The following is a 27,466-nucleotide window of genomic DNA, read 5'->3' as shown; positions in this document are numbered from 1 at the left end:
CAAGTTTGAGGACTCCTGAACTCTATGAGATGCTGCCTTAGATGTTTCTCTGTTGCTGAGATAAGACACCATGACTGGGGACCTTGGGGAAGGATTGGAGTGGGGAGGGGAGAGGCAGGGAGGGGAGCAGAGAAAAATGTAGAGGTCAATAAATATCAATAAAAAAAAGACACCATGACTAAGGCAATTTATAGAAGAAAGAGTTTATTGAGTTTTGTTTACAGTTTCAGAGGGTGAGCACATGACCACCGTGGCATGGGGCATGGCCACAGCAATGAAGCAGTAGCCAAGAGCTTACAAGCAGAAGGCAGAGATAGCTAGTTGGAATTGGAGTGAGCTATCAAAGCTCAAAACCCACCCCCAGTGACACACCTCCTGATCCTTCCCAAACAGTTCCATCAACTGGGGACCAAGCATGAGCCTGGTGGGGGGGCCATTCTTATTCAAATCACCAGAGACCCAGTCTCAAAAACAAACAAATCTCAACACTTGGGGGACAGAGGCTGGGGAGTGTCTCTCAGAGTTCAAGGCCAGCCTGGTTTACTGATCAAATTCCAGAACAGCCAGGACTACACAGAGAAGCCGTCTAAACAAACCAATGAAATAAAACAAAATAAAAAAAACTATATGAGTTTATGAGTGACATTTCAGAAATTAAGAATGTATAAGCTAAGATAGCTGTAGACTTATGGTGGGGGGGGCACCTCACTTTTAAACCACAACACAGGTGGAGGAGTTGGAAAGATGGCTCAGCAGTTAAGATCACTTGTTGGCCTTGTAGAGAACCTGGGTATGGTTCCCAGCACCCACACAGTGGTTATCACCTTCTGTAACTCCTGTCCCAGGGTGCCCTTTTCTGTGGGCACTGGGCATGCATGTGGTACATAACACTCACAAACATAAAATAAAAAAGTAAATCTAAAAAATTATTTTAAGCTACAACAGAGGCCTAAATGAATCAATGTGTGTTCCTGAAAACAGTGTGTATTAGACAGTAGCTGGCGCACAGCTATTTCTGCTGCATTTACCACACTGCTGTGTTTCAATATCACTGATTGTCTTCTCGGCATCTCTACTCTGGTATGAGAAAAGACTTGGAATAGTGTCTGAGCCTGGCTTCCTCAGCCCCTCTTCCGTCTACCCCAGTGTCTCACGGAGACAGAACTGACTAGCCGGCCTCGGAAAGAAAGAAGGAATGAATGAGCAAACACCCACAGCTCTATAAATACATTCTTCCAACTCCTCTGCTCGGGAAGGACGCTTCCTTACTCCTGTAGGACTAGATTCCCCTAGAGCAAGGATCAGCCTCTGCTTTCTTCTGGGCCTGTCGTGATCTGGAGCAGCTCATCAGACAAGGGTTCAATCAATGCTGCGGCTGACTGGGGGCCTCAGTGGTAGATTCTAGGCAGGTCCCAGAATCCTAGAGTTGGGATGGAGACCATCTTTTATCGATCTTTTATTTTTATTTACTGTTTTTCTTCTAACTCTGTGGCAAGGGCGGCTGAGAGAGCTGCCTGAACGCTCACAGCCGTCAGCAGCCAGGAGGGAGGCTGTGTCTCCCCATCATCTTCTCAGTGCCCTTGTGACTGAGGCATGCCACTAATCTTGTGTAAACTCACAGTTTAAGAAAATGGGAAAAGATTTAGTTTTAGGTCAAAATGTTTAATCATGATCCAAGGGGCTGGGGGACTTGGGGACAGTCATAGGAGTTAAGCAAGACCCAAAGGCCTCAGCTCTTGATGCCCAAATGTTCAGGATTGCACGTCAGAGCAGTGAAGACAGCAGTTTCTCACTTCCATTCAGAGGGGATGAGGGGCCAGGAACACCAGCCTTCCTCACAAAGGGAGTGTCTTTTTCAGCTGCCTCAGAACCCTCAGCCCTGCCTTCCTAAAGAATGGAACAGGGAATGGCTGACTTGTTAGGCTCTGGGCAATCCTGGGAAAGAGGAAGAAGGGATGGGGGTGGGGAAGCAAATCGCCACCAGAATATATGGCCAAAACCGTGGTGACAAAAGTCCTAAGGAGGGACAGCCTGAGATAGAAGAAGAGGTCAGGGAGGTTTGAGAACTGGCCAGTCAGGGTCTGAAGGTCATAGCCCCTAGCTTCTCCCAGGCCCTCATCTGGAGCAGACAGGACGTGCTAGGCGAGACGCCTGCTTGGTCCAGGGTTACGGTGTTGCACACTGCATCTTCTTCCAGAGGCTGTCAGTTTCTCACCCATAACAGGCCGCAAGTCAGTCTGGGTGCGGCGGAAAGAACGAAAGACCCTGAGGATGACCAGCTACCAGAGGGTCTGAAGTAGAAGCAAGGTAAGTATGAAGACAGAAAGAACAGGTAGCCTGGGCTGTGGTCTTGGAGCAGGGTTATTTTTCTGTGGAAGAAATGGAATAGAGTCAGCCCAGAGGACATCTCGCTTCAACACCTAAGCCTTAGTCACATGACATGTGCCTTGGAGGGCTATGTTATTAGAGGTCTGTATCATGGTGTCTCTTCCACCTTGTCCCTTTGTTTGACTGATTTGCATTTTCTCCAACTAGTGCGGTAAAATCCGTGAGGTATGTGACCGAGGGGGTCCTACCTGCTGCTGTATCACAGAAGAGGTAGGGTCGTCCACCGGGTCCTGGGCAAACAGTCGTCTGTGGAAACTCATCTTAGCTGCAATGGCCTCCACTAAGTACAGGAGGAAAAGTAGATTGGAGCAAGGTGCCAGGAAGTTCCTCAGACTCCCAAGGCAAGAAAGGGAATGCCGGGGCCCTTGGGGTACAGTGGGCAGGTGGGTAGGAAGTGGAATTCTGACTTGTTCATCTTGGGGCCTAGACAAGTTGAACAGGCAGCATGGAGGCCACTCTGGGAGTGGGAGGAGTGGGAGAAGGAAGAAAGGTTCAGGTTGGAGGGATGAAGGGCTGAGCCCAGAAGAGGATGCTCTGACTAGAGAGATGGACAGGACTCCCCCCCCCCAACAGTCACAGGGGCTGGTGGTAAGAGGGGCTTACGCACTGAGGCAGGGGTTCTGGGAGAAGGACCTTTCCAGCTGCTCACACTCTTCCTGCAGGTTGCCACTGCCTCGGCAGGTGCAGCTTAGGGCAACACTAGCATTGACCTTGCTGATGAAGTTTGGGGTCATAGCAGTCCCTGTTGGGCGAAGAGAGGAAGGGATAAACTCCAACTCCAACCTCCATCCTCTTCTGCCTGTCCCAGGACCTCAGCGCCATCCCGGGCGCTGTCTCCAGTGTATTCACACCTCGGAGCTGGCTACTCTATTGATTTCCTACTTATGCCCCAGCCTCACCAATCAGCCCCAGGTAAGCCCGCAGACATCGGGATTGCTCCGTGGCACAAGTCCCAAGGACGTCCATAGGATGGCAATGGGTCTGGAAATCCAGCAGGCGTGATCTGAAAGAAAGGAACCCAGGACCCCCACTGAGGACCCAGACTTCACCCTCGCTGTCCTCAGCTGGCCACGCCTGTCTTCACGCCAGCTCCTCTTCTCCTTCAGCCCTACATGCACCACAATCCAGTCACCACCCCCGAGGCCCCACAGCCCATCACAGTGAACGTGAGCTCCACAGTCCCTGGCTACACGATCTTTGAGGTTTCCTTGACTGTCAGTCAGAGAGGACAACAGCCGAAGCAGGCCGACTTTCAGGAGACGAACAGGAGGATGCATTCAGCATAGTGCCCGGCGCACATTCCGTGCTTAGCCAATGCCAGACACTCTGGTTATTAGCATCCATCCTACATTAGGGAAGACGGCCCTCTCAGTTTCTCTCTGTGTTGCTGCGGTAAAATTTGGGGTTTTATTTTAGTTCACAGTTCCAGGTCACAGTTCAACGGAGCAGGGAAGCCACGGAAGCGGGAACTTGAAGTGGCCACTCACATCCACAGTGCAGAGGGGAGAGAAAATGCATGCACGCTGGTATTTAGTTCACATTCTTTTTATACAGCTCAGGACCCTAAGCGCTGGGAACAGCTACACTCACAATGGTCGATCCGATCACATCAATTACTGAGATAAAATGCAATCCCCAGGGCTGGAAAGATGGCTCAGCAGCCAAGAGCATTGGCTGCTTTTCTTGAGGACAGGGGCTCGATTCTTAACACCCACATGGTGGCTCACAACTATCTGTGACTCCCGTCCCAGAGGATCGGATGCCTTTTTCTGGCTCTCAGGGTACCTGATATGTACACGGAACACATACATACATGCAGATAGACAAAACACATATATAATCAAAATAAGAAAACCTTAAAGAACAAAACCACCTGACATACCAGTCATTTTTAGGTGCTAAAAGTGAGTTTGTCCTGTATATGTTTCTTCAGTTTGTGCTACATTTTGCTTCATGCTAGGTTGTTTACTTCTCTACTACTTCTACACAGCTTGGAACTCCTTAAAGGCCAATATTTTACTCGTTTTAAAATTTGTGAGGGGGCTGGAGAGATAGCTCAGCAGTTAGGAGCACTGGCTATTCTTCCAGAGGTCCTGAATTCAATTCCCAGCAACCACATGATGGCTCATAATCATCTGTAATGAAAGCTGGTGCCCTCTTCTGGCCTGCAGGTGCACATGCAGGTAGAACACTGTGTACATAATAAATAAACCTTAAAAAAATAAATAAAGCCGGGCCGTCTGGTCTACAAGAGCTAGTTCCAGGACAGGCTCCAAAACCACAGAGAAACCCTGTGTCGAAAAACCAAAAAAAAAAAAAAAATAAAAATAAAGCCGGGCCGTGGTGGCGCACGCCTTTAATCCCAGCACTCGGGAGGCAGAGGCAGGCGGATCTCTGGGAGTTCGAGACCAACCTGGTCTACAAGAGCTAGTTCCAGGACAGGCTCCAAAACCACAGAGAAACCCTGTCTTGAAAAAAAAAACAACAAAATAAATAAATAAATAAATAAATAAAATGTGTGAGATGATAGTAATGTTTACTAGAATGATAGTCATCAGGAACACAGAATGGTTAGAGACTAAGTCATATTCCTGCCCTCCAAAGCCAAGTTAGAAATCTGACCTTTGCCTGACACGGTAGTGTACATCTTTCCCAGGAGGCAGAGGCAGGCAAATCTCTGAGAGTTTGAGACTAGCCTGATCCACCTAGGAAGTCCCCGACCAATCAAGCCTACATAGAAAGATCCTATCTCAATAAAAAGAAAAGAATAAGAAAAAGAAGCCAGACTCTCTCCCTGTAGACCTTGAGCATGCTATTCTGCTTCTTTCCACTACGGCTTGCTCATTTGTAAACTGAGGATGATACAAAAGAGTCACAGCAACCAGCTTATAGGCTTCCTGCCACTTAAACAAGAAGATACTAAGTATTTAAAGCAGCATCAAGTCCATAAGAAGTGGCTGGAAATGCTAGTGTTATTATTGAGAGCTCAAAGTAAAAGCTTTAAAAAAATCATTTATATGTATGAAGTTTGCCTGCGTGTATGTATGTGCAGCATGTGTGTGCCTGGTGCCCATGGAGGCTAGAACATGGAGTTGGATGCCCCGGAACTGGAGTTACAGGCGATTGTGAGCCATCGTGTGGGAACCGAATTCAGGTCCCCTACAACAGCCACAAGTGAAGCTTCTCTTTACAGCTGAGACGGATCTAGCAGCTAAGCACAGACCTGAGCTTACATGTTTGAAACGTCTCACCCACGCTCACCCTGCCTCTCACCCACGCTCACCCTGCCTCCACAGGAGATCACTTGTGGTGAGCGGTGTATAGTGTAGGAAAGACTTCAAGACACAGATGTGAAAAAAAAAAACGGGCGGTGGTGGCCCACCGCCCTTAATCCCAGCACTTGGGAGGCAGAGGCAGGCGGATCTCTGTGAGTTCGAGACCAGCCTGGTCTACAAGAGCTAGTTCCAGGACAGGCTCCAAAACCACAGAGAAACCCTGTCTCGAAAAACCAAAAAAAAAAAAAAAAAGACACAGATGTGCCTGTTTTGTTGCCCGGATAGAAAAATCTGGCAGGGAATGCTTTCTAGAATAGTGACAGAATATTGAGCGATGTTTTAACGTTTTTTAATTTTGTATTAGCATATATTAATTATGTGTAATAATGGGTTTTGTAACGACATTCTCACTACACTTTTAATTTTCATCTTTTGAAACCGTCTTACTTTGTTTTTCACAATGATCTTAAAATCCTGGATTCAAGCATCCTCCTGCCTCAGGCTTCCAAGGCTCTATCTAGTTTCCTGTAAAAGCTGGGATAGCCTACAGATCTCATGGGATTCTGGTTGGAGTTAACCTGCGCTCAGCCTTGTGGGGAGGGGCAAGTGCTCGGTGAATGCTAGCGCTTGTTAAGAGCTTGATTTTGATTTATTTTTAATTTTTGTTTTTCTAAGACAAGGTCTTCCATAGCCCATGCTGGCCTCAAGTTCTGGATGTATCCGAGAATGCTCTTCCATCTCTGCTCTTTCTCCCTTGGCCTCAGGCATGAGCTACTAGCCTGGCTTGGGATTTTATCTCTTTATTTAATTTTTAATTAGAAATGTTTTCCTTATTTACATGGGGAATGGTTAGGAAGCCATCGATTGTGGATGGGGAGCACTCCGCACCTTCCACTAACGCCTTGGGACAGTCTCTCTTGGTTTTGCAGTTGCCTCCTTCCTGGTCCAGAAGCTTGGAGGCCCCTCCTACCTCTGCCTCTTGGCTGTAGGAATACCTGGACTGCAGGTGCTAACCAGGTATCCCAGGGCCTCCCAGCACTCCAGAGGCAGAGGCAGGCAGATCTCTAAACCCAAAGGACAACCTGGTCTACCTAGTGAGTTCCAGGACAGCCAGGACCTGTAGAGAGATCCTGTCTCACAAAAACAGCAATAACAACAAAAACAAAAGAAAAGAAAAGAGAGAGAGAGAGAGAGAGAGAGAGAGAGAGAGAGAGAGAGAGAGAGAGAGAGAGAGAAAGAAAGAAAAGAAGAGTTTCTGGAGCCAATGAGATGAAATCACTCACTAGCAAGCCTAAAGACCTGAGCTCCTTCCTATCTCTCCACAACCTGACTCAGTGGAAGTTGACCTTTGACCTCCACATGTGCACTCTGAATCCTGAGGTTGCAGGACTACCCTGCCTCCCTCACCTCACCAAATAAATAAATAAACAAATAAGTAAATAAATGTGGGGTTTGTTTGTTTGTTTTGTTTTTTATTTTTTTTAATTTTTTTTAGCCATGGTCTTACTTTGCTACCCTGGTTGGTCTGGAACTCAGTAAGTTGACCAGACATTTAGGAGACAAAGGAAAGAAGATCAAAAGAATTCAGGGCTATATGAAATCTTGTCTCAAAAAATAAAATAAAATAAAATAAATTAAAATAAAATGGTCACGGCCGGAAGTGGTGAGGTGACTTTATAATCCCCTGCACTCGGGAAATCCAGGGGAAAGCTTAGGCTACATAATGTAGTGAACAGCCTGGGCTACAGGAAAGAAGGAAGAGTGGGGGGTGGGAGGGTCACAAAATCTCCAAGGTAAGAGTCAGTGGGCTCCCGGTGTCTGGGGAATCAGACGCGGCTTCCGCAGGATAGCCAGACCCAGACGGAGAGGTGTGCCACATCCCTGCCCATCCTGCCCACCCTCACAGGGCACCTGCACAGAGGGTCCGCACGGCAGAAGCTCCGAAGATCCAGGCAATTGGGGACCACAGAGGGGAGGGCGCAGCTGGGGGCGATGGTGTTCCGCCGGCGCTCGCCACAGCTCACATCTTCAGGCCTGCATGGACAGAGCAGCAGGCCCTGGGCATGGGGCTCTGCCGCCTTCTCAAAGAAGGCGCGCAGCTGTGCGAGGCAGAGGTGGCGCTGGCAGCGGAACCCTGAGCACGCCTCTGCGTAGGCCTTGCGCAGGCGGTCACATTTGTCGTTAAGAGTACAGATCATAGCAAATTTGAGGCAGAGGTCCGAGTCTGTGGGGAGAGTAGCACCAAGTCACCAAGGCAAGGTCTCACTAGGAAGTCCAGGAAACGCCTGAGGTGACAGGATGTTGAGGTGGCAGAAAGGAAGGACTATCCTGAACTAATCCACTCCTAACACTTCTCTCACTTCTCTCCTTCCCTGCCCTCATCTGGTCTGGTAAAATCATCCTAGCCGTCATCATCGTCATCACCATTATCGTCATCACCACCGACATCCACGCACATCTAACACCCCACTCACTTATCCAGCATAGGAGCAGGAGACAGCTCAGTAAACGAAAGGGGCTCCTTGACCCTGCAGTGAGGCCTGGTGGTGGGGATCACCAATTAGAAGCTCTGCAATCCCCAGAGAACTTCCCAACTGTTGAGAAGATGCAACCAAATTCTGCTTAGGTTTGACTGGAGGCTTTTCTACTCTGTTCAGGGTTTTGTTAGTTTTCGTGGAGGGGATATCTTTTCTTTCCTTTTTTAAAATTGTGTGTGTGTGTGTGTGTGTGTGTGTGTGTGTGTGTGTGTGTGTTGCTAGGGAGCATGCGTGGAAGCTGGAGGACAGCTTGAGGGAGCTGGTTCTCTTCTGACACCACATGAGTCCCAGGTGGCCAGGCTTGGCAGCAAGAGCCCTCACTCACTGAGCCATCTCATCTGTCCTGTTTTTGAGAGAGGGACTCACGGAGCCCAGACTGACCTTGAGCACACTGTCTAGCAAAGATGCCCTTGAACTTCTGATCCTCTTCTTACTCTACCTCCCCAGGGCTGAGGTTACAGCTATGAGCTACCACATCCATCTTTCGTTTATTCTATTCAGTGTTATGTTACTTGCCCATCTTTCATTTACTGATTCACATATAAAAATTCTCCCATATTCTGAAACTTTGAAAATTAGAATGATATATATATGATATATATATTATAACAACACTATGTGTGTGTGTGGTGTTGTTCTTTCATGAGCCAGGGTTTCTCTATGTAGCCTTGGCTATTCTGGAACTTGCTCTGGAAACCAGGCTAGTGTTGAACTCACAGAGATCCACCTGCCTCTGCCTCCTGAGCTGGGATTAAAGATGTGCGCCACCACCGCCCAGCTAGAATGATATTTTAATGTATGGAGCTGTGGGGTTAGACTTCATTGCATGCCGTCTACACACCACTGAGCTACAGCCCCACACCCCTATGATATTTCTAGTAACAGAATATTCCAACAAACAGCCCAGAATATTCCAGCAGGCTGTGATTTTTCACAGGTTGTTTACTGATTCCTCCTAATGGGTCTGTTATGTAGAAATCTGTGTTTTCTCTTCAAAACTCCAGTTCTAAGATATATACAGTTGACTATAATATAAAACTCAATACAAATTCTAATTCTTAAGATGGATGTGATAGCACATGTCTATAATTCCAGTACTCAGGAGACACAGGCAGGTGAGTTTCTAGGAGCTTGAGGCCAGTCTGATTTGTATAGTGAGTTCCAGGCCAGCCAGGACTCAAAACAAAACAAAACAAACAATATATATATAAAGATATACATATACATATATATTACTATATATATAGTAATTCTTCCAGGCATGGCAGTGCACTCATATAATTCTAGCACTTGGAAGCAGAAGAATAAATAGCAAGACTTCAAGGCCTGTCTGGGCTACGTAGTAAGACTCTGTCTCAAAAACAAGAAAAATTCTAATTTTAAAAATACAGAACCAACTATACAATAAATTTTATTTGTATCTTAAAAACTACTGCCTGAATGTATTCTTTTTTGTTGTTTTATTTGTTTGTTTTGTTTTTTAGCTAGGTAGCCCAGTCTGGCCCAGAAGTTACTCTGTAGCTGAGGATGACCTTAAACTCCTGACAGTCTATCCTCTACTTCTCCAGAGCTTGGATTAAGGCTGTGCACCCCCTCACTCCCCCTGTGCATTTGTCTTCTTTCTCAGTCAGTTCACAGCCTCACAGGCCTGGAGGAAAAACATGCACTCCAGCCCTCACCAGACTGATAGCTCCCACCCTGAGTGACCCCTGTGGGAATGAAATGCTTGCTACTTTCTCTTGCCCAACTTCTCACCCACCCCATTAGAACAGTTGATAACAAGCAATTTCCTAGTCCTTAGGGACTTCTGAAAAAAACTACTTTCCTGGCCACCTTAAATGTGGGTAAATACTCCATTTCAGTGTGTTTTCTGCTCTGCTGCTGCTCCCACACACCCTTCCTGAGGACCAGTAGCCCTAATGGGCTCTGGAGGTTTCCCTAGTAACTGTGGCTTTTTAATGACTCCTGGGAACACAGACCGTGCACCAGAGCTCAGACTTCCATCCTGACACAGCAGGCAGAAACTCTTCCCCAAAGCACCCCCAGTTTATGCTCCCCTCAGAGCCCAAGCCCAGCCTCCCTTTCTGCATCCTAGGGCTTGTCCTCCACACCTGGTTTGAGCATGCTCAGCTTGCTGAGATTCACTTTCCAGGGTTTGCTGGTCACTGTGTCTTCATAGGGGGAGACATCCAACTCATAGTCACCTAGAGAGAATGGAGAGTATGCGACCACCAAAAACAAGGACTTGTAAAGGGGAGCGGGGAGGGCTGAAGTTGCCGGGCCAGGCGGCAAGGCTCTGTACAGCAAAAGACAAGACAAGGTCTTGTACCTAGGGAGCTACGGCTGCACAGAGAGGAGAATAATTCAGAGCCATGAAGGCACAGGTTAGGCCCGATGAATAAATATATGAAAATAATTAAGAGCTATCATTTGTTGAACACATTGGATCCCAGGCACATGCACGTGCGCACACACACAGACACACAGACATACAGACACACACACACACAGACACACACACAGCTCGTTTCATCCCTTCTGGAAGTCTGAGTAGGTAAGAAGAAATTGAGGATGAGAGGGGAAGTGACTTGTTTAGATTCACACGGGCTTAATATGAAGGGGACCTGGGCGAGGCACTGCAGTGTACGCCTTTCCTCGCAGTGCTCTGGGACAAGGCAAGCTGCTCTCTCTGAATTAGAGGCCAGCCTGGTGTCTGTGTCTGTCTGTGTGTGTGTGTGTGTGTGTGTAGCGAGTTTCATGCCAATCAGAGTTACATAGTGAGACCTTGTCTCAAATAAAGAGGTGGGGTGGGATATAAAACCCACACTGGTCCTAGAGTTTCTGCTCCTAAGAATAGACCTCGCCTGTGGGTGCACAATTGAGCAAGGAGATGTTTTCTTGCTGTCCCTTGCCATCAGGGAAGGGACGAAAACGGGTTGTGTTCTGGGCTTGACCACTGGCTATAGAGACAGCATAGAAATGGAAGTGAGGCCAGGTCCGGAGCTGGACCAAACTGAGAAAACCAGAGGAAGGAAAGACACAGTGGCCCCACAGCCAGCACCTCCCTCCCTGTCCTCCTGTGGGGCGACAGACTCCTGAAGGGCATGTGCCAGGTTGTAAGCGTGGTGGGTGCTTAATAAATGCCGTTAATAAGTGTTGGGGGCTGCGATGCAGCTCAGTGTTAGAGTGCCTGCCTGGCATGTACAAAACTCTGGGCTCAACCCCAGTGCCAACAACAAATTGGGCATAGAGACTCCTATGTAACACCATCATTCGGGAAGGAGAGTAGACAGAACAAGAGTTTATGGCCATTCTTGGCTGCTTAGAAGCCAGCCTGGGTTCACGAGACCCTGTCTCTAGAAAAGAGGTGAGCTGCTGGTGTCACCCTACAGGCCTCTGTAAAAGCATCTTGAAGACTGCAAGAGCATAGCTGTGAGAAAAACTGTGAGGACAGGCTTTAAGAAAGGAAGACCTGGGCTGGAGAGATGGCTCAGTGGTTAAGAGCATTGCCTGCTCTTCCAAAGGTCCTGAGTTCAATTCCCGGCAACCACATGGTGGCTCACAACCATCTGTAGGGAGGTCTGGTGCCCTCTTCTGGCCTGCAGACATGCCCACAGACAGAATATTGTATACATAATAAATAAATAAACATAAAAAAAAAGAAAGGAAGACCTGGGACCTCCTGAAGAGAATCAGGAAGTGGGAGAGTCCCGGATGAGGTCTTTGAGGAAGATTACCATGCACTGAGAAATGGTTAGGATGAGGAGCAGAAAGCAGGAAGTGGGGCTTCCCTGTCCCCTGTGAGAGGAACACACACAGTCAGCCCACTGGTGTCAGGCTTGGCCATGTGGCTCGCTTCAGCCTGTGGAGTTTAGGCTGTAATGTTGTAAGCCATGTCTGAGCAGACATTTTAGACCCATCGCATGGATCTGCTGCCCCTGCTGCCCCTCCTTTCTCTACCAGCCTGGGTTGTTCCATGAGGACGAAAGGCAGAGCAAAGTCAACTGACAGAAGCTGGCGTCCGGTGTAAAACATGAGCAAGAAAGACAGTTTTCTTTTTAAAAGCAGAGGTTTGAGCCGGGCGGTGGTGGCGCACATCTTCAATCTCAGGACTTGGGAGGCAGAGGCAAGAGGATCTCTGTGAGTTTGAGGCCAGCCTGGTCTACAAGAGCTGGTTCTAGAACAGTTAGGACTGTTACACAGATAAACCTTGTCTCAAGACACCCCCAATAAATAAATAAATGAAAGCAGTGGTCTGGAAGAGGGCTTGCTGTAACTGTGGTTTAACCTAGCAAAAGTTTTGATTTTCAAGACAGCAGAGAGGCAGATGGGTCTCTGAGTTCGAGGCTAGCCTGGTCTACAAAGTGACCAAAGCTACACAAGGAAACCCTGTCTCAAAAAAACAAAAGACAGGACTGGAGAGATGGCCTAGTGGTTAAGAGTATTGACTGCTCTTCCAGAGGACTTGGGTTCAATTCCTTGGCAGCTAAGCTGCTTGTAACTCCAGTTCCAGGGGATCCAACATCCATGACAAAACATCAATGTATATAAATTAAGAATAAATAAAAAAAAGAGATCAGAATTTTAGGGTTACAGGATTAAGAGAAGCAACTTTCTCTCCTATTTGGACACAGAAGATAAGGCTGGAAAGGGTTCTGAGTTATGAAGTTGATCAGAATTCAACAAGAAGGAAAACAAATCAAACACATGGGTACCCTGGCGATTGCTGGGATCTCGTGATTGATGAGGGGGTAAGGAATAAATCCTGCCAGATGGACAAATACACTCCGGAGGAAAAACAAGGGCAAGGGACTTCTAATTAGGGCTACAAGGAAGCACATGTCTTTGTGGGAAAGGCTACTGGGCTCATGAGATGACAGAAATCAAAGATATAAAAAGCAATTGTGCGTTGTACAGCCAAGCGCTACCAGCCCATATTAAAGGATTATGAGACTTAAAATCCCCAACCTCCGTCAGGCAGGAAGCAGGCTGAGAATACTGTTCCGTCCCCAAGGAGGCTCAGTCTCCGACGCCCATTTCAACACAGCCAAAGAGAGTAATAGAAAAGCAAGAGGCTGGCAGAGGGCTGGGCCAAGAGTCCTACAGAACAGGGGACATTCCACTGCACCCCTAAAGCAAAGGGAACACCCTTCCTCTTAGGGAGGACGGTCTTTGGACATCCGCTGTGAGCCAGTGTGCCCTATGCCTCCCAGCCTCCCCTTTCTGAGCGTTGTGTCTTGATTCCGTTCTTTACCGTGCACTGAGAATACGGAAGGCAGATGCCTTGTCTTTTCAATTTATGGGTTTCTAGATCAAGAGGAGCCAGATCCAGACCCAGCAGAGAAAATTCCATGAGCCGGGACATAGGCCTGTGTTCTCTGCTGTCAAAGGTTGAGGGCACATGTCTGAGGCCGTTCTGTGCTTCAGAATAAGACCACTGGGCAAAACCTGAAAGTGTCCAAGTGCTAGAAGAGGGTGTCGGATCCCCTGGACTGGGGCTACAGACAGTCATGAGCGGCCTCCTGGGTGCTAGGAATTGAACCCTGGTCCTCTGGAGAGCAGCCAGTGCTCTTAACCACCAGAACAATCTGCAGTCCCCTCATCACACTGCCCCCACTTTGTCTCTTTGTTTTAGGGATGAGGCCTCACTGAGCAGGCTCAGCTGTTTGGCCTACACCCCAGGGATCTGCCTGTCTGCTCCCCGGCCCTGGGATTACAAATGTCACATGCCCATTTGCTTTGTTTTAATGTGTGTTCTGAGCTCAAACTTAGGTCTTTTATGTTTGCAAGGCTGACTGAGTTACCTCCCCAGCCCCTTTTGATCTTTTTTTGTTTGTTTTGGGGTTTTGTTTTGTTTTGTTGTTTGAGACAGGGTCTCACTAGCCTAGGCTATTCTTGAATTTTGGGGATCCTCATACCTCAGTCCCTCGAGTGCTGGGATTACAAGCCTCCATGCTCACCTATGGATCTCTTCTTCCTCTTCTTCATTACCACAACATAGTCCCAGCACTTGGGAGGCAGAGGCAGGTAGATATCTGAGTTCAAGGCCAGCCTGGTCTATAGAGCGAGTTCTGGGACAGCCAGGGCTACACAGAGAAATCCGTCTCAAAAAACCCCAAATTAGTTAGTTAGTTAATTACAAAGATGACTGTTAAATTGGGAGCTTAGGCTCCAGCCCCTTGCATCTATGCTAGCTGACCCTGAGAGTTAGCACTCTGGACTCCAAATCCCAGCAGGCCAGAAAGGGGGTCAGGATAACTCCCACAGAATATTTAAGTGAACTCCCAAAAGAGGAACACATGGTCTCTTTTCCTTCCTCCTTGTGGTCTCAGGGTCACCCGAGAGTGCAGAAACTCCCATTAAACCTGGATATTTCTTAATTTGGCTTGCTTTGATTTGGCTTGATTGGGATTTTGCATCAGTGGAGAGCTCGCCTTAGGAAAATATTCCTAACAATGATGACTAGTAAAGATGGGCCTATGGCAAGAGACAGGTGTAAACCTGCTTGGCTCTCTCTGTGCCTTCTCTCTTGCTGCCTCTTGTGTGATTAAGGAAAACCTTTCTGTCACAAGCTACTCTTTCTGAATCAGCAGGCCCTGTGGTGTTCTAAACATGTTCTGAGTTAAGATCCCTTTCCTTTCCTCATTTTCTCTCAACATCCTATTTCAGGAACTCCTCAGGCTGGGATCTTCCATCTTAGAGCTTTGTGAAGAGGAGGATACAGGGAAGAAAAGTGGACGTAAGGGGCCAGCAAGATGGCTCAGCAGTTAAAGGGCTTGCCCCCAAGTCTGACAACCTGAGTTTGATTCCCAGAAGAAGAGAAGCTACTCCAGAACTCACGTGCACCCTGACATACATACAAACATAGATCTACACACATGAATAAAGAAATTTTGTTTGTTTGCTTGTTGAGACAGGGTTTCCCTGTATAGCCCTGACTGTTCTGGAGCAAACTCTGTGAACAGGGGGGAGGGTGGAAGGGGAGGGGGAGGAGGAAAGGGGAGTGGGATTAAATGTATAGCACATTCCAATCCAAACAACTAAAATGAGAAGGTTAAATTAAAAAAAAAAAAGAAAAAGAAATGTAGAAATAGGTAGAGGGGAGGGCAAAGTTTTAAGGACCCAAGAAGATAATGCCAAATTTTCCCTGCATCTCTTCCAGATACCACTCACAGAGCTTCATTTGTCCCCACCAAATCAGTCACATGGTCTGAGAAATGACTTCCTCAAATCCACCTACAGCTTAGCCCACTCTAGGAGAGCATCTTACCAAGGCTTCGGGCAGGGTGAACCGTCCAGTAAATTTTCAAACAGGTAGCTTGGTGCTTCATGCGCAGGCGGCACGTGCAGCCCATCAGAGAGCTGTTCCTAAGCTGTTGCGTCGCCTGGAGGCAGTCTGCAGACATGGTAGACTCCTCTAGGGCCAGTGCAGTGCCTGCACTGGAGGTGCACGACTCCAGCTGATGGAAGGCAGCCTTGCAAGCAGGATCAGCCTGGCACTTCTTTCTGGCGTGGATACAGCTGTTCACAAACCTGCTCTCTGTGGGAGGGGAGTCTCCTGCAAAGACAGCAATCAAGTGAGGCCACCAAATCATGAGGTGAGGAAGGGCAGATTCCGAGGAAATCATGAGAAAACTCTAGGGCACCACAAAGCCCTTTAAGAATAAGTGTGGAGGGTGCTGGAGAGATTTCTCAGAAGTTAAGAGCATTGGCTGCTCTTCCAGGGGACCCAGGTTCAATTCCCAGCACACACACACGGCAGCTCACAACTGTCTGTAATTGTAGTTCCAGGGGATGCGGCACCCTCACACAGACATACATGTAGGCAAAACACCCATGCACCGAAAAAATAAAGAAGAAGAAGAAGAAGAAGAAGAAGAAGAAGAAGAAGAAGAAGAAGAAGAAGAAGAAGAAGAAGAAGAAGAAGAAGAAGTGTGGAGTGTACTGGAAAGATGACTTAGCAGTTAAGAACACTGGCTGCTCTTACAAAGGACCCAGGCTCAAATTCCATCTTAATTTAACCTATTTCTATTTGTGAGGAATATTCTTAAGATGAGCCTCTCTGCCAACACAAATAATTCCAATCAGATCAAATTAGACCGAATGAGTGCCCATATTTACTGCAGTACTCCTGGGTGGCCTGGAAAGCAAGGCAGGTGGGGGGGGCTGGGGGGCACACAAAACCCAAAGACCACGTGTTCTTTTTCTTGGCAGCAGCCTAAATTGACTGTGGGCGTGGTCCTGACTCTCCCTAAGGAGGGGTCAGCACTTGGCGTACTTTTCCAGAGGTGGACTCCGGAGCAAGGCAACTCCCAGGAGGAAGGGGCCTGAGATGGAGTTTTCTGGTCCACTGGCGCTCCATTGGCGCCCCAAGGATGAATGCCAGGGGCTGTTACATTTTCAATCAATCACTATTAATCTGTGTATCACCACATGTTTGTGGCTTACCAGGTAAAGTTCTGGCATCTGTCTCCTGAGGGGCTACATGGCTTCTCCAGACTCTGCCTTCTTTCTCCCAGCATTCAGTTTAGTTTTCCCTGTCTACCTCTGTTCTGCCCTGTACAGACCTAGGACAGTTTCTTCATTAGCCAGTGCTATTCACGGCATACAGAGGGGAATACCACATCATACACACACACACACACACACACACACACACACACACACACACACGCGCGCGCGCGCGTATATATTTCTTTTTAAGAAGTGTGGAGAGAAAGAAACACAGTGGACTGGATAGTCTACAGTTGTCACGATAGACATGAAACAGGAAAGGCCTGAGAAGAGATGAAGATGTGAAGAGGTTTCTCAGCCTCCAAGGAGGCAGAGGAGACCAGCTTTTAGGAAATAAACTTAGTGATACTTCCAGGGACAGGAGAAGGTAGCCCTGGGCAGGGCCATGCCACAGGCAGGGCTGCCATCATAACCAGAGGGTTGAGAGTGTGTATGGAGTTCCAGATGCAGGTTAGCAACACCTTTGAGTCTTTCATTTGAAATCTCTTAAAAACACTGTAAGGTAGACTGGCCAGATAGCTCAGTGAGTAAAGGTGCTTGTCACCAGGTTGATGACCTAAGTTCAATTCCTAGGACCCATATGATGGAGGGATAGAAGCAACTCTCGGGAGTCATGCTATGGCATGCCTGACTCCTTCCAATAAGTATATAAAACATAGTTTTTAAATGGGGGGCGGGTATTTGGTCCACTTATTTTCTCAGAAATACCCAGACAGTTGCAGTTCAGTCATGGAAGAAGCTCTTGCTTCTAGGACTTGGTATCCCCATGTGTCACGGCACATCATTTCCCGTCAGCTGCTTAAAGTGGAAATTCGGGTCTGGAGAGGTAGCTTAGTGGTTAAGAGCACTGGCTGCTCTTTCAAAGGACCTGGGTTCAATTCCCAGCATCACATGGAGGCTCACAACCCACTGCAACGCCAGTCCAAGGGATCCAGCGCTGTTCTGCCCTCCTCCAGCACCAGACGTGCCTGTGGGACACAGACACACATGCAGGCAAAACACTCATGTACATAAAATAATAAAATAAATAAATCTAAAATTTAGATGTTCCGACAGGGTGGTTTGCAAGAAAATGGCAGCAGCGATGTGGTGGCACACACCTTTAATCCCGTCACTCAGGAAGCAGAAGCAGGCTGATCTCTGAATTCAAGGCCAGCCTGGTCTACAGAGTTCCGGGACAGCAGGGCTACACAGAGAGATCCTGCCTTGAAACCACCTCCCCTCAAAAAGAAAATGACCTTTATAGAGACTGACACTATTAGGAGGGGTGGCCTTGTTGGGGTGGGCTTTGAGGTCTCCTAAGCTCCAGCTCTGTCCAGTGCGATCCAGAATTGCTTCTGTTGCCTGTGGATCAAGATGTGGAACTCTCAGCTCCTTCTCCAGCACTGTATCTGCCTGCGTGCCGCCATGATGATAATGGACTAAATCTCTGAAACTGTAAGCCCGGCCAGGTTAATGTTTTCCTTTAGAAGAGTTGCCATGGTCATGGTGTCCCTTTACAGCCTCAGAAACCCTAAGATGCATGTGTTCAACAAGTCCCGTTGCTGCAACCACCATTTCCCTTGGCCAGTCTCCTTTCAGGTCTCCACGGTTGTAGCTCCCAAAGCCCTTCTCTCCCATCTTCTGGCTATCTTATTTAGTGAACCCCTTTTGTAATCTAGTAAACTTTTTATTAAGGTGAAATCCACACAACATAAAATTTACGTTCCTTTAAAGTTTCCTTTATGATATTTACTTCTTTATGAAGGGTCTGTATGCCACAGCACACAAGTGAAGATCAGAGGCCAATCCATAGGATCTGGGCCTCTCCTTCCACCACCTAAGTCCCAGGAACTGACCTCGGGTCATCCCGGAGCCTGATGGTAAGTGCCTTTACCTACTGAGCCACCCTGCCAGACCCAAGATTTACTTTCTCATTCTTATTTATTTTATGTGTATGTTTGCCCTCATGTACATATGTATATCACACGTATGTTGCCCATGGAGGCCAGAAGAGCGAGCTGGATATCCTGGAACTAGAGTTTGGCAAAGTTATGAAGCTCTTTGTGGGTGTTGAGCACCAAAATTGGGTCTTCCGCAGAGCGACAAAATTCCCCTAACCACCGAGCAGTCTCCAGCCCTGCTATGCTTAACTTTTGGGGGGAAAACTGTCAAACTATTTTCCACAGAAGCTACATTTTTAGCTCCCCACAGCCAACCTGAGATGAGTCTGGTTTTTCCTCAGACCTACAATGGAAAATTGCTGTTTTTCTATTTTGCTGCTATTGTGCCCCCCCCCCCCGGAGGAAAGCTTCTCATTGTGATTTTCATTTGCATCTCTCTAATGACTGAGGCGGCTGCGTGTATTTTTATGTGCTTGTTAGCTTCTTGCGATCCTCAGTAATAAACTGAAGAGCAGGGTACAGGAAAAGTCTACGAATGAAAGATGTATTAATAAATGAATTTTACAAACCGAATACATCTATGTAACCAGCATCCGAGTAATGAAACTGAACAGTACCCAAGGCCCTAAAGTCCTCTTCTGGGTACCTGCAAGAAAGTCAGTATCTATGTGTGTGTGTGTGTGTGTGTGTGTTTTCAAGACAGGGTTTCTCTGTAGTCCTGGCCATCCTGGCACGCGGTACTTGCCCTGTAGACCAAGCTGGCCTCGAACTCACAGAGATCCTCCTGCCTCTGACGTGCACCACCACCGTCCAGTCCAATATTTATTTCTAACAACAGAGATCAGTTTTACTTTCAATCACTTAATATGTGTATTTTTGGTTATTTCTTTTTTGCACCTTGGCAAGTATGTATGTGTTTATTTATGTGTGGGGCATTGCCTGTGTGCAGTACATGTGCCTGTGCACACACACGCAGAAGTCACGGCAGCATGTAGGGTGTCTTTCTCTATTGTCCTTTGCCTTGTTGCCTCGCTACGGGATCTCTTACTAGACCAGAAGCTCATCTTTTTGGCTAGGCTGGCTGACCAGCAAGCTCTCAGCATCTGCCTGTCTCTGTCCCACCATGTCAGGGTTATAGGTACACACAGCCGTGACTGTGTTTTGCTGTTTTAACTGTGGATGCTAGATATTTAATTCAAATCATCATGCTTACCAAATAATCACTCTTACCTACTGAAGAATTGCTCTAGCCCCTTTTAGTGGGTTTCTTTTCTTTTTCTTGATAAATAGCGCAATGTACCACAGGAGCTCAAGCTGGCCTTGAACTCTCCATCCTCCCTCCTTCCTTAGACTCCTGAGTGCTGAGGTTACAGGTATGAGCCACCGTAATGACACAGCTTCTTTTGCTCAGTAACATAGTACCCATAGTCATGAGAATTTTTCAATTGCAAAAATCCATGAAAGGTGGTGGTAACTCTGTCACTAACGGTGTGGTTTCTTTTCTGTCACCTTGAACATGTAAAAGTTCATGCTTGTTTTTTGAACTAGGGCCTTAGGTAGTCAAGGTTTGCCTCAGACTCTCTATGCAGTGGAGGATGACATTGAACCTCTGGTATTCCTGCCTCCACCTCCCAAAAACTGGGATTACAGGCATGCATCACCATGCCCAGATTAGAAGCTTGCCTAGGCTGGCAAGATGACCTTTCCTACCAAGCCTGAGAAACTACTGTAGGTTATTCTTTGATCTCCACATATGCATCCTCCATCACCCCAAATAAGTAAACAAATGTAAAAGATGATGATGAAGAAGGAGGAGGAGGAGGAGGAGGAGGAGAAAGAGAAGAAGAAGAAGAAGAAGAAGAAGAAGAAGAAGAAGAAGAAGAAGAAGAAGAAGAAGAAGAAGAAGAAGAAGAAGAAGAAGAAGAAGAAGAAAGCACTCTGGAGACTCAGCTCTTAAGAGAGAATAATGTTCTTCCAGAGGACCTGAGTTCAATTCCCAGCACCCACAAGGGGCAGCTTATAACCACCTGCAAGTTCAGTTCCAAGGTATTCAGCACCCTTTTCTGGCCTCCTCTGGCCTCCACTGGCACTTGCACTCATACAGAAAGAGAAAAAGATACACAAATACACACATACACAAAAATGATGAAATAAATCTTTTTTTAAAATAATAAAAGAAAAGAAAAAGAAGGGGGCTAGAGAGTTGACTTAGAGATTAAGAGTACTGGCTGCTCTTGCAGAAGACCTGTGCACAGTTCCCAGGATCCACATGATGGCACACTTCTGTCTGTAACACCAGTCCAGGAAATCCTGCACCCTCTTCTGGCCTCAAGGACTGTGTGGCACACAAATATGCACAAATATATTCAGGCAAAACACACATGCATATAAAATAGAAACTTTTGATAGCTTCATATGTGTAAGAAGCCACAAAACTCTTGAATTTTCAAAAATATTTAAGGAAGGTATGAGATTTATATATTTGCTTGTGTGTGTGTGTAACGTGTGGTATGTTTTATTAATGACTAAGGATGGTGAACAAAAATTGGAAAAGATTGCTGGACATGGTGAAACATGTCTTTAATACCAGCACACAGAAGGCAGAGGCAGGAGCATCTCTGTGAGTTTGAGGTCAACCTGGTCTACATAGTGAGTTCCAGGACAGTCAGGGCTACAGAGAGAGACCCTTTTCAAAGAAAAAAAAGAAAAGACCTTTACCCAAAGGGGGGCCATGGATTTAAACAAGTTAATTGTTTAAATTGTAGAAAGTTTAAAGAGACGCTCATTACAAATAAACACGAGTTAGTGGTTGATTGAAGGAAATGTCACAGGCTTCAGTCTCATTGCGGTTACTGAACTAAATGAACATTTAACTGGACCAAATTCTGACTCCTAACTCTTCCAAAGGAAAAGTTCTTTTTTCTGGGAGTTGACCGAGCCTGAGCCTGGTGGATTCACAAACCACTCAGGCCACAAAGAACTTGGAGGGACTTAAATTTAAATTTCAAGAGGAAAAAAAGTAGAAGTTGTCTTCTGGATTGTGAAACTGGGGCTTAAGTCAGGGCAAGATCATAAACTGATACAAGGCACAGATGTGTGCTTTAATTGACGCGTGTTTTCTTTTCTTCTTGGATAGAGTTGGGAAACTGGATCTAGCTCTTGTTGGCAAGAGGTCCAATGCTCAGCTACATCCTGAGTCCTTTTCCTTCTCTTCTTTTAAATCTACAGCTCTGTGCTGACGCACCAGGGGATGTAGCTGGTCCAGCCTAGCTCAAAGTTAGAACTTAGAACGCATGTTTTCTAGCTAGTTTAGAATGATTTTTAGTCCACGATGCCACATCCCTGAGAGGGGGAAGTCCCCTTTATGTTTGGCTTGGGGTGAGCACTAGTATTCTCTACTCAATTGTTAAAAACTCCCCGTTTAAAAAAAACAAAAAACTCCCCGTTAGTGTTAGCTCATAAGCAGCACTTGGCAGCTACTGGACAGCAATGGTGTGTGCGTGTGCTCTATGCATGTGTGTGCTCTGTGCATGTGTGTGTGCTGTAGTGCTTAGGGATTAAACCCTAGGGCCTTAGGAATGACGCAAGGCAAGTACACCCACAAAGCTAGGCCCTGGTAAGGCCACTTGAGCAGAAATTATTACAAGAGTTATGGTGGGATGGACCTGTCTGTCATTCCACTTCACCAATTAATGAGGAAGGTATTTAATGTTTACCTCTGATCCTAACTGGCAGAGATGCTGGGACTAGTGGAATTTCCTGGTGGGCAGCCAAGTCAGGCTGACGAGTTCTTATTGCCCAGATTTACCAACAGAGACAGGCTGTACAGACTAGTTCCTCCCTTTTCCCTTTTCTCATCTCTTCCTTGTGTGTGTGTTATTTTCACATGTATGTATGTGTGTCTGAGTGCACATAGATGTGCTTGTGCGTCATGTGCCTGTGGAGGCCAATGGTCCAAGTTAGGAGTCTTTCTTGATTGTTCTCTTCTTTCTTTACTTTGTTTGTTTGTTTGTTTTGTTTTACGAGACAGGGTTTCTCTGTAGCTTTGGAGCCTGTCCTGGAACTAGCTCTTGTAGACCAGACTGGCCTTGAACTCACAGAGATTCGCCTGCCTCTTCCTCCCCAGTGCTGGCATTAAAGGCATGCGCCACCACTGCCTGGCTACTTTCAGTTTTGGAGACAGGTCTTCTCACCAAACCTGGAGCTCATCATTTTGACTAGACTATCTGGACAACAAACCCCAGTCTCTACCACTCTACACCGCACCCCTGTTGTTGGTGTTACAGATGTGAGCTCCCAACTTTAATGTAAGTATTAGAAATCTGAAAATCAGGTCCCCAAGCTTGCACAGCAAGCAGTCTGCCTGTTGACCATCTCCCCAGACACTCTGTTCCCCTTCCCCACGCTCTGCACCTTTTTGGAGACAGGGCATTGCTGTGTATCTAGTCCAGGCTGGATTCAAACTCAAGGTCTTCTCTTCTCACAGCACCACGACCTTCTCAACCCCTGTTGTGTGTGGTCTCTCACTCGGGATTCTTTCAACTCAGGCTAGGTTGTTTTGTTGTTGTTGCTGCTGCTGTAGCTTTATTTTGTTTTCTCACTCAGGCTCTGGCAGGAGACCCGCAGTGAGACTCCCCAGTGCCTTTCCACCTTCCCGAGGTCATTATCTTTCTTTCCAGGGATTGTGGCTCTTCCGATTCTCTTCCTTGGATAGAAGGACATGGCTCTAATTCAGCCCTGAATTATATCATCCTACAAAATTTACTGCGGGTCAGTTACCCTCTGGAGAAGGCACTGTACTGGGCAGCTGGGGGAAAGCCGTGTGGCCAGAAAGAGAATTCTCAACACCAACTTTGTGGGATTCCTGAGAGGGAGTGGGTATGTCTCTGGCTCTTGCCTGCTCTTGGGTCTCTTTTCCTCTTATTGGGTGGCCTTGTCCAGCTTATATGAGGGCTTTTCCCTTGTCTTATAGTATCCTATTTTGTCATGTTTGGTTGTTGTCTCTTGGGAGCCTGCTCTTTTCTGAAGGGAAACAGAGGGGAGTAGATCTGGGGGAGAGAAAAGGTAGGTGGGGGCTGGGAGGAGTGGAGGGAGAGGAAACTGCCATTGGGATGTATAGTATGAGAGAAGAATCTATTTTCAATAAAAAAAACACCTTAATCTCAGGATTTGGGAGGCAGAGGCAGGCGGATCTCTGTGAGTTCAAGGCCAGCATAATCTACAGCTGAGTCCAGGACAGCCAGGGCTACACAGAGAAACCCTATATCGAAAACAAAAAAATAAATTAAATTAAATAACTAAGTAATTAAAAAGCACATCCCAGTGTAGGAAGAGGGCAGGTTGTGGTAACATTCTCAACAATACAACCAGGTAATGAGGTTAGCACATTCTAAGCAGTTCACAAGCCTATTCTATGAAAAGTTACACAAATTCTTCAGTTTCTACTTCCTTTCTGCAGTATGGAAGAGTTGAAAGCCACTGAGAGCCAGTGGCAACCTCTGATCAGATTCTCACCTCCTGCAGATAATGACTTGGTAGTGCCGGGCTTCAGGTTGGCCCATGATTGATTTAGATGCACCTCAAAAGAGAGAAGTAGAAGCAGGGGCGAGGAGATGCTTAGGTGGCCAGGATTTGATAGGGCTCCATCTACACGAGACCATACTCTCTTCTAGGCTTGGAAACCAGCCCCTTTTTGACACTCTGGACTTTCTACTCCAGTTCCCCAGACTCCAGAGACAGAAGAGCGAGCACCCCACCAATACTCTTAGGTCTACCTGTCCTACAGCCCCAAAGGGTTCTGGCTGAGTGAATGCACGGGGCAACACTTACCTGCTCCTAGTGCCAGCCACAGCGACAGCACCAGTAGCAAGAGCACCAGCGGCGGCGGTCGTGGGCTCCGGGAGCGTCCCATGGCCGGGTGTGGACGCTGGGTGTCCGCTCTCCAGGCGCTCTGCCTGCGCAGGGAGCTGGGTTCCAGGGAGCCGCGTTTCCCTGCCTCCGTGCGCGGGACTCGGGACTCGGGACTCGGCGAACAGGGCTCCCTCGGCCGGCACCTCCCACCGCCGCCTCCCGCCCCTCCTCCCGGCGCCGCCACTCTCCCACTAGGGTCGTGGGCACCGCCCTCCAATTCTGAAGCGCGAGGGAGCTTCGGGTAGTTGTTTCTCCCGGACCCAGAGCGGGACAAGACCTTAGAGCCACTTGGATCTGCCAACCTACTGTCTGTCCGCTGCCAATTTCCCTGGCAAGATTGCTGCTGCTAAGTAATTGTCAAAAAACAAAGCAGTTTTTCTCGTTCGGAGCCCTTCTCCCTATCCAGGAACAAATGAAATCTTGTAACAACATTGGAATCAATTAGGTGTGGGCTCGCTCCTGAGATCTCAGAGGTGGAAACAGGAGGATTGCTGTGAGTTGACTCTAGCCTAACCTACATAGTGAGTTCCAGACCTGTCTGGGCTACAGAGAGACACCGTATCTCACACTCCTTTAATCCCAGAATTTGGGAGGCAGAGGCAGGGGGATCTCTGTGAGTTCAAGCCAGCCTGGTCTACAGGACAGCCAAGGCTATGCAGAGAAACCCTGTCTCAGAAAAACAAAACGAAACAAAACAAAAAAACAAACAAAACCAAAGCTAAACCAAATCAAGAAATCTTGAACAAGGGTATCTTGATTGTGAGTGTGTGTGTGTATGTGTGAATTTGCACGTCTATTATCTCATTTGTCCTTAAGTAAGTATTTCCAGGGGTAAGGTTTTGTGATTATTGAAATCAAGACTCTAAAAATTGGTCCCCAGACTGGTGAAATGACAGAGGGGAGCATAAGCAGGGCAGGACTCAGGAGCTTTGGTAAACCCACCTGCTCCAAAATCAAGCCCCTCGGACTGATGAGAGCAGTGGGAAGGATATTCCTCCCACCCTAACCCCTAGTGCCCAGTTCCTGCTAAACAGATCAAACACTGACCAGAACTAAGATGCAGAACAGTGGATAGAGTGGTAAAGTGAGGCTCTGGGTTCAGCACTCCGGGGTGGAGCAGGAGTACCAGAAGTTCAAAGGCAAACCGGTCTGGATTAGAGACCCTGCCTCCAACCCCCCCCCAACTCCTGCCAAGTCACTGAAGAGAGAGACTAGAGACACCACTCACGATCCCACTTCCAGGTGACGGGGGTTTGTGAGCAAGCTGCTGTACCAGGGTTAAACTAGCTGGGAGCTGCAGTGTCCAGAACACAGCACGTCCGTCACCAGTGAGAGCAAGGACAACGGCCAGGCCTGGGCTTGGTTCCCACCCGTTTCCAGAGGGAAAACTGACTTGGGAAGATCAGAACTAAGCCAGGTCTAGAAGGACAAGAGTAAAGGGTGACAGCAGAGGAGGGTTTTGTCTCCTAAGCCTCCAACGTGAGCACCCCCCCCCCTTTCCACAACCCGACTGGCAGAGGGCCAAGAGGGAAGGCACCGTGAAGTACAATATAAACCTCTGAGATTTATTGGCCGCTCCGTCTGAAAATGGCCATCCTGCTGTGGCCTCTGGGGGGCATTTGCAGATGTAATCAGGCCAGAAAGAGAGTCATTCCAGTCAGGGGTGTAAATCACGCTTCACAAAGCTAGAAGAGAGACATGTGGCCCTAGATAAGAAGAGGACTGATGTGGCCTCTGCGCCCTTCCCTCCCTTCTCCTGCCTGGGGGGAGCTGGCTCCTGAGCTGTAATGTACTTTAAATGGAGTTTGTGCTGCATTTTTATCTATATCTGCCCTGCTAGTTTTACAGGAGAGCTGTGAAAGCAAACATCTGGCTACCCAGCCATTGTACGGGGCCTGTTGGCTCCCAACCCCACCCCATCCCTAAGTACCTAAGCCTCCCCTCCAATGAGGTCAGGAAACCTGCAGCTGGGGAGCTAGCTGCTGGCCTCAGCTTTCCACTTCATTCTTTTTGTTTGTTTTTGGTTTTCAAGACAAGGTTTTTCTGTAGCTTTGAAGCCTATTCTGGAACTAGCTCTTGTAGACCAGGCTGGTCTTGAACTCACAGACAACCACCTGCCTCTGCTTCCCGAGTGCTGGGATTAAAGGCGTGCGCCACCACAGCTCGGCATTCCACTTCATTCCTGAAGGAGTTTCAAAAGTAATTTACATAGCAAAAGGAAACAATTTCAGGTGGTGGAGATGCTAGGAATGGACCAGGTTCTAAGATCTCACAAAGATGTGGGTTGGCCAAAGGGTACCCCAATACACTTCCCCAGCACCCAAACTATCATTGAAAAAGGGTACCAAAAGTATCTTTCCAATACTTTTCCCATAGAATAACCAAGAATTTGGGGACTGTCTGGCTTGGTGGCACAGACTTTTAATCCCAGCACTCAACAGCTAGAGACAGGTGAATCTCTGTGAGTTTAATGCCGACCTGGTCTACATAGTGGGAAATCTAGCTTTTAAAATAAATGCAGGAACAAGGTCAGTTGTAGTAATAGGAGCGGCAGGCTACTTTCCCGGCACCCCGGCCGCCTGCTAGCTTATGCCCCAAAATAACAACACACAAATTGTATTCTTTTAAACATTATATTTTTATGTATTTTTGTATTCTTTTAAACATTATATCTAGCCTTCTCTCGGCTAACTATCACACCTGGACTAGCCCATTTCTTATAATCTGTGTAGCCCACGAGCTGGCTTACCAGGAATGATCTTAACCTGCGTCTGCCTGGAGTGGGAGAATTATGGCGACTCCCTGACTCAGCTTCTTTCTCCCAGCATTCTGTTCTGTTTACTCCGCCTACCTATGTTTTAACCTATGAGGGCCAGCCAAGCAGTTTCTTTATTACTTAACCAATGAAATCAACAGATTGATATATGACACTCCCACATCACTTCCCCTTTTTCTGTTT

The 27,466-nt window shown here is 47.4% G+C and overlaps 1 protein-coding gene across 1 annotated transcript; it reads right to left on the bottom strand.

The window, feature by feature from the left end:
* Window positions 1-189: 189 nt before the first annotated feature.
* Window positions 190-24,617, bottom strand: Gfra3 (GDNF family receptor alpha 3). Its single transcript, XM_075968995.1, has 8 exons — window positions 24,427-24,617; window positions 15,471-15,758; window positions 10,312-10,404; window positions 7,575-7,887; window positions 3,288-3,391; window positions 2,996-3,130; window positions 2,577-2,668; window positions 190-2,369 (listed from the first exon to the last, which is right to left on the bottom strand). The coding sequence occupies exons 1-8, from the start codon at window positions 24,506-24,508 to the stop codon at window positions 2,280-2,282; spliced, it is 1,197 nt and encodes a 398-aa protein (XP_075825110.1). The 5' UTR covers window positions 24,509-24,617; the 3' UTR covers window positions 190-2,279.
* Between the last annotated feature and the right edge of the window lie 2,849 nt (window positions 24,618-27,466).

Source organism: Microtus pennsylvanicus, chromosome 4 (genome assembly GCF_037038515.1).
Source record: "Microtus pennsylvanicus isolate mMicPen1 chromosome 4, mMicPen1.hap1, whole genome shotgun sequence".
Lineage (NCBI taxonomy): Eukaryota > Metazoa > Chordata > Mammalia > Rodentia > Cricetidae > Microtus > Microtus pennsylvanicus.
The sequence above is the reverse complement of the archived record's forward strand: the minus strand, read 5'-3'. Positions and strand labels throughout refer to the sequence as shown.

Excerpts from the sequence above, each read along its gene's own strand:
- Gfra3 (XM_075968995.1), bottom strand. The coding sequence starts at position 24,508 with ATGGGACGCTCCCGGAGCCCACGACCGCCGCCGCTGGTGCTCTTGCTA. Across the intron at positions 7,888-10,311 it reads GCTGAGCATGCTCAAACCAG|ACTCGGACCTCTGCCTCAAA; the intron begins GTGTGGAGGACA and ends CTCTCCCCACAG. Across the intron at positions 3,392-7,574 it reads CGTGCGGACCCTCTGTGCAG|ATCACGCCTGCTGGATTTCC; the intron begins GTGCCCTGTGAG and ends CCTTTCTTTCAG.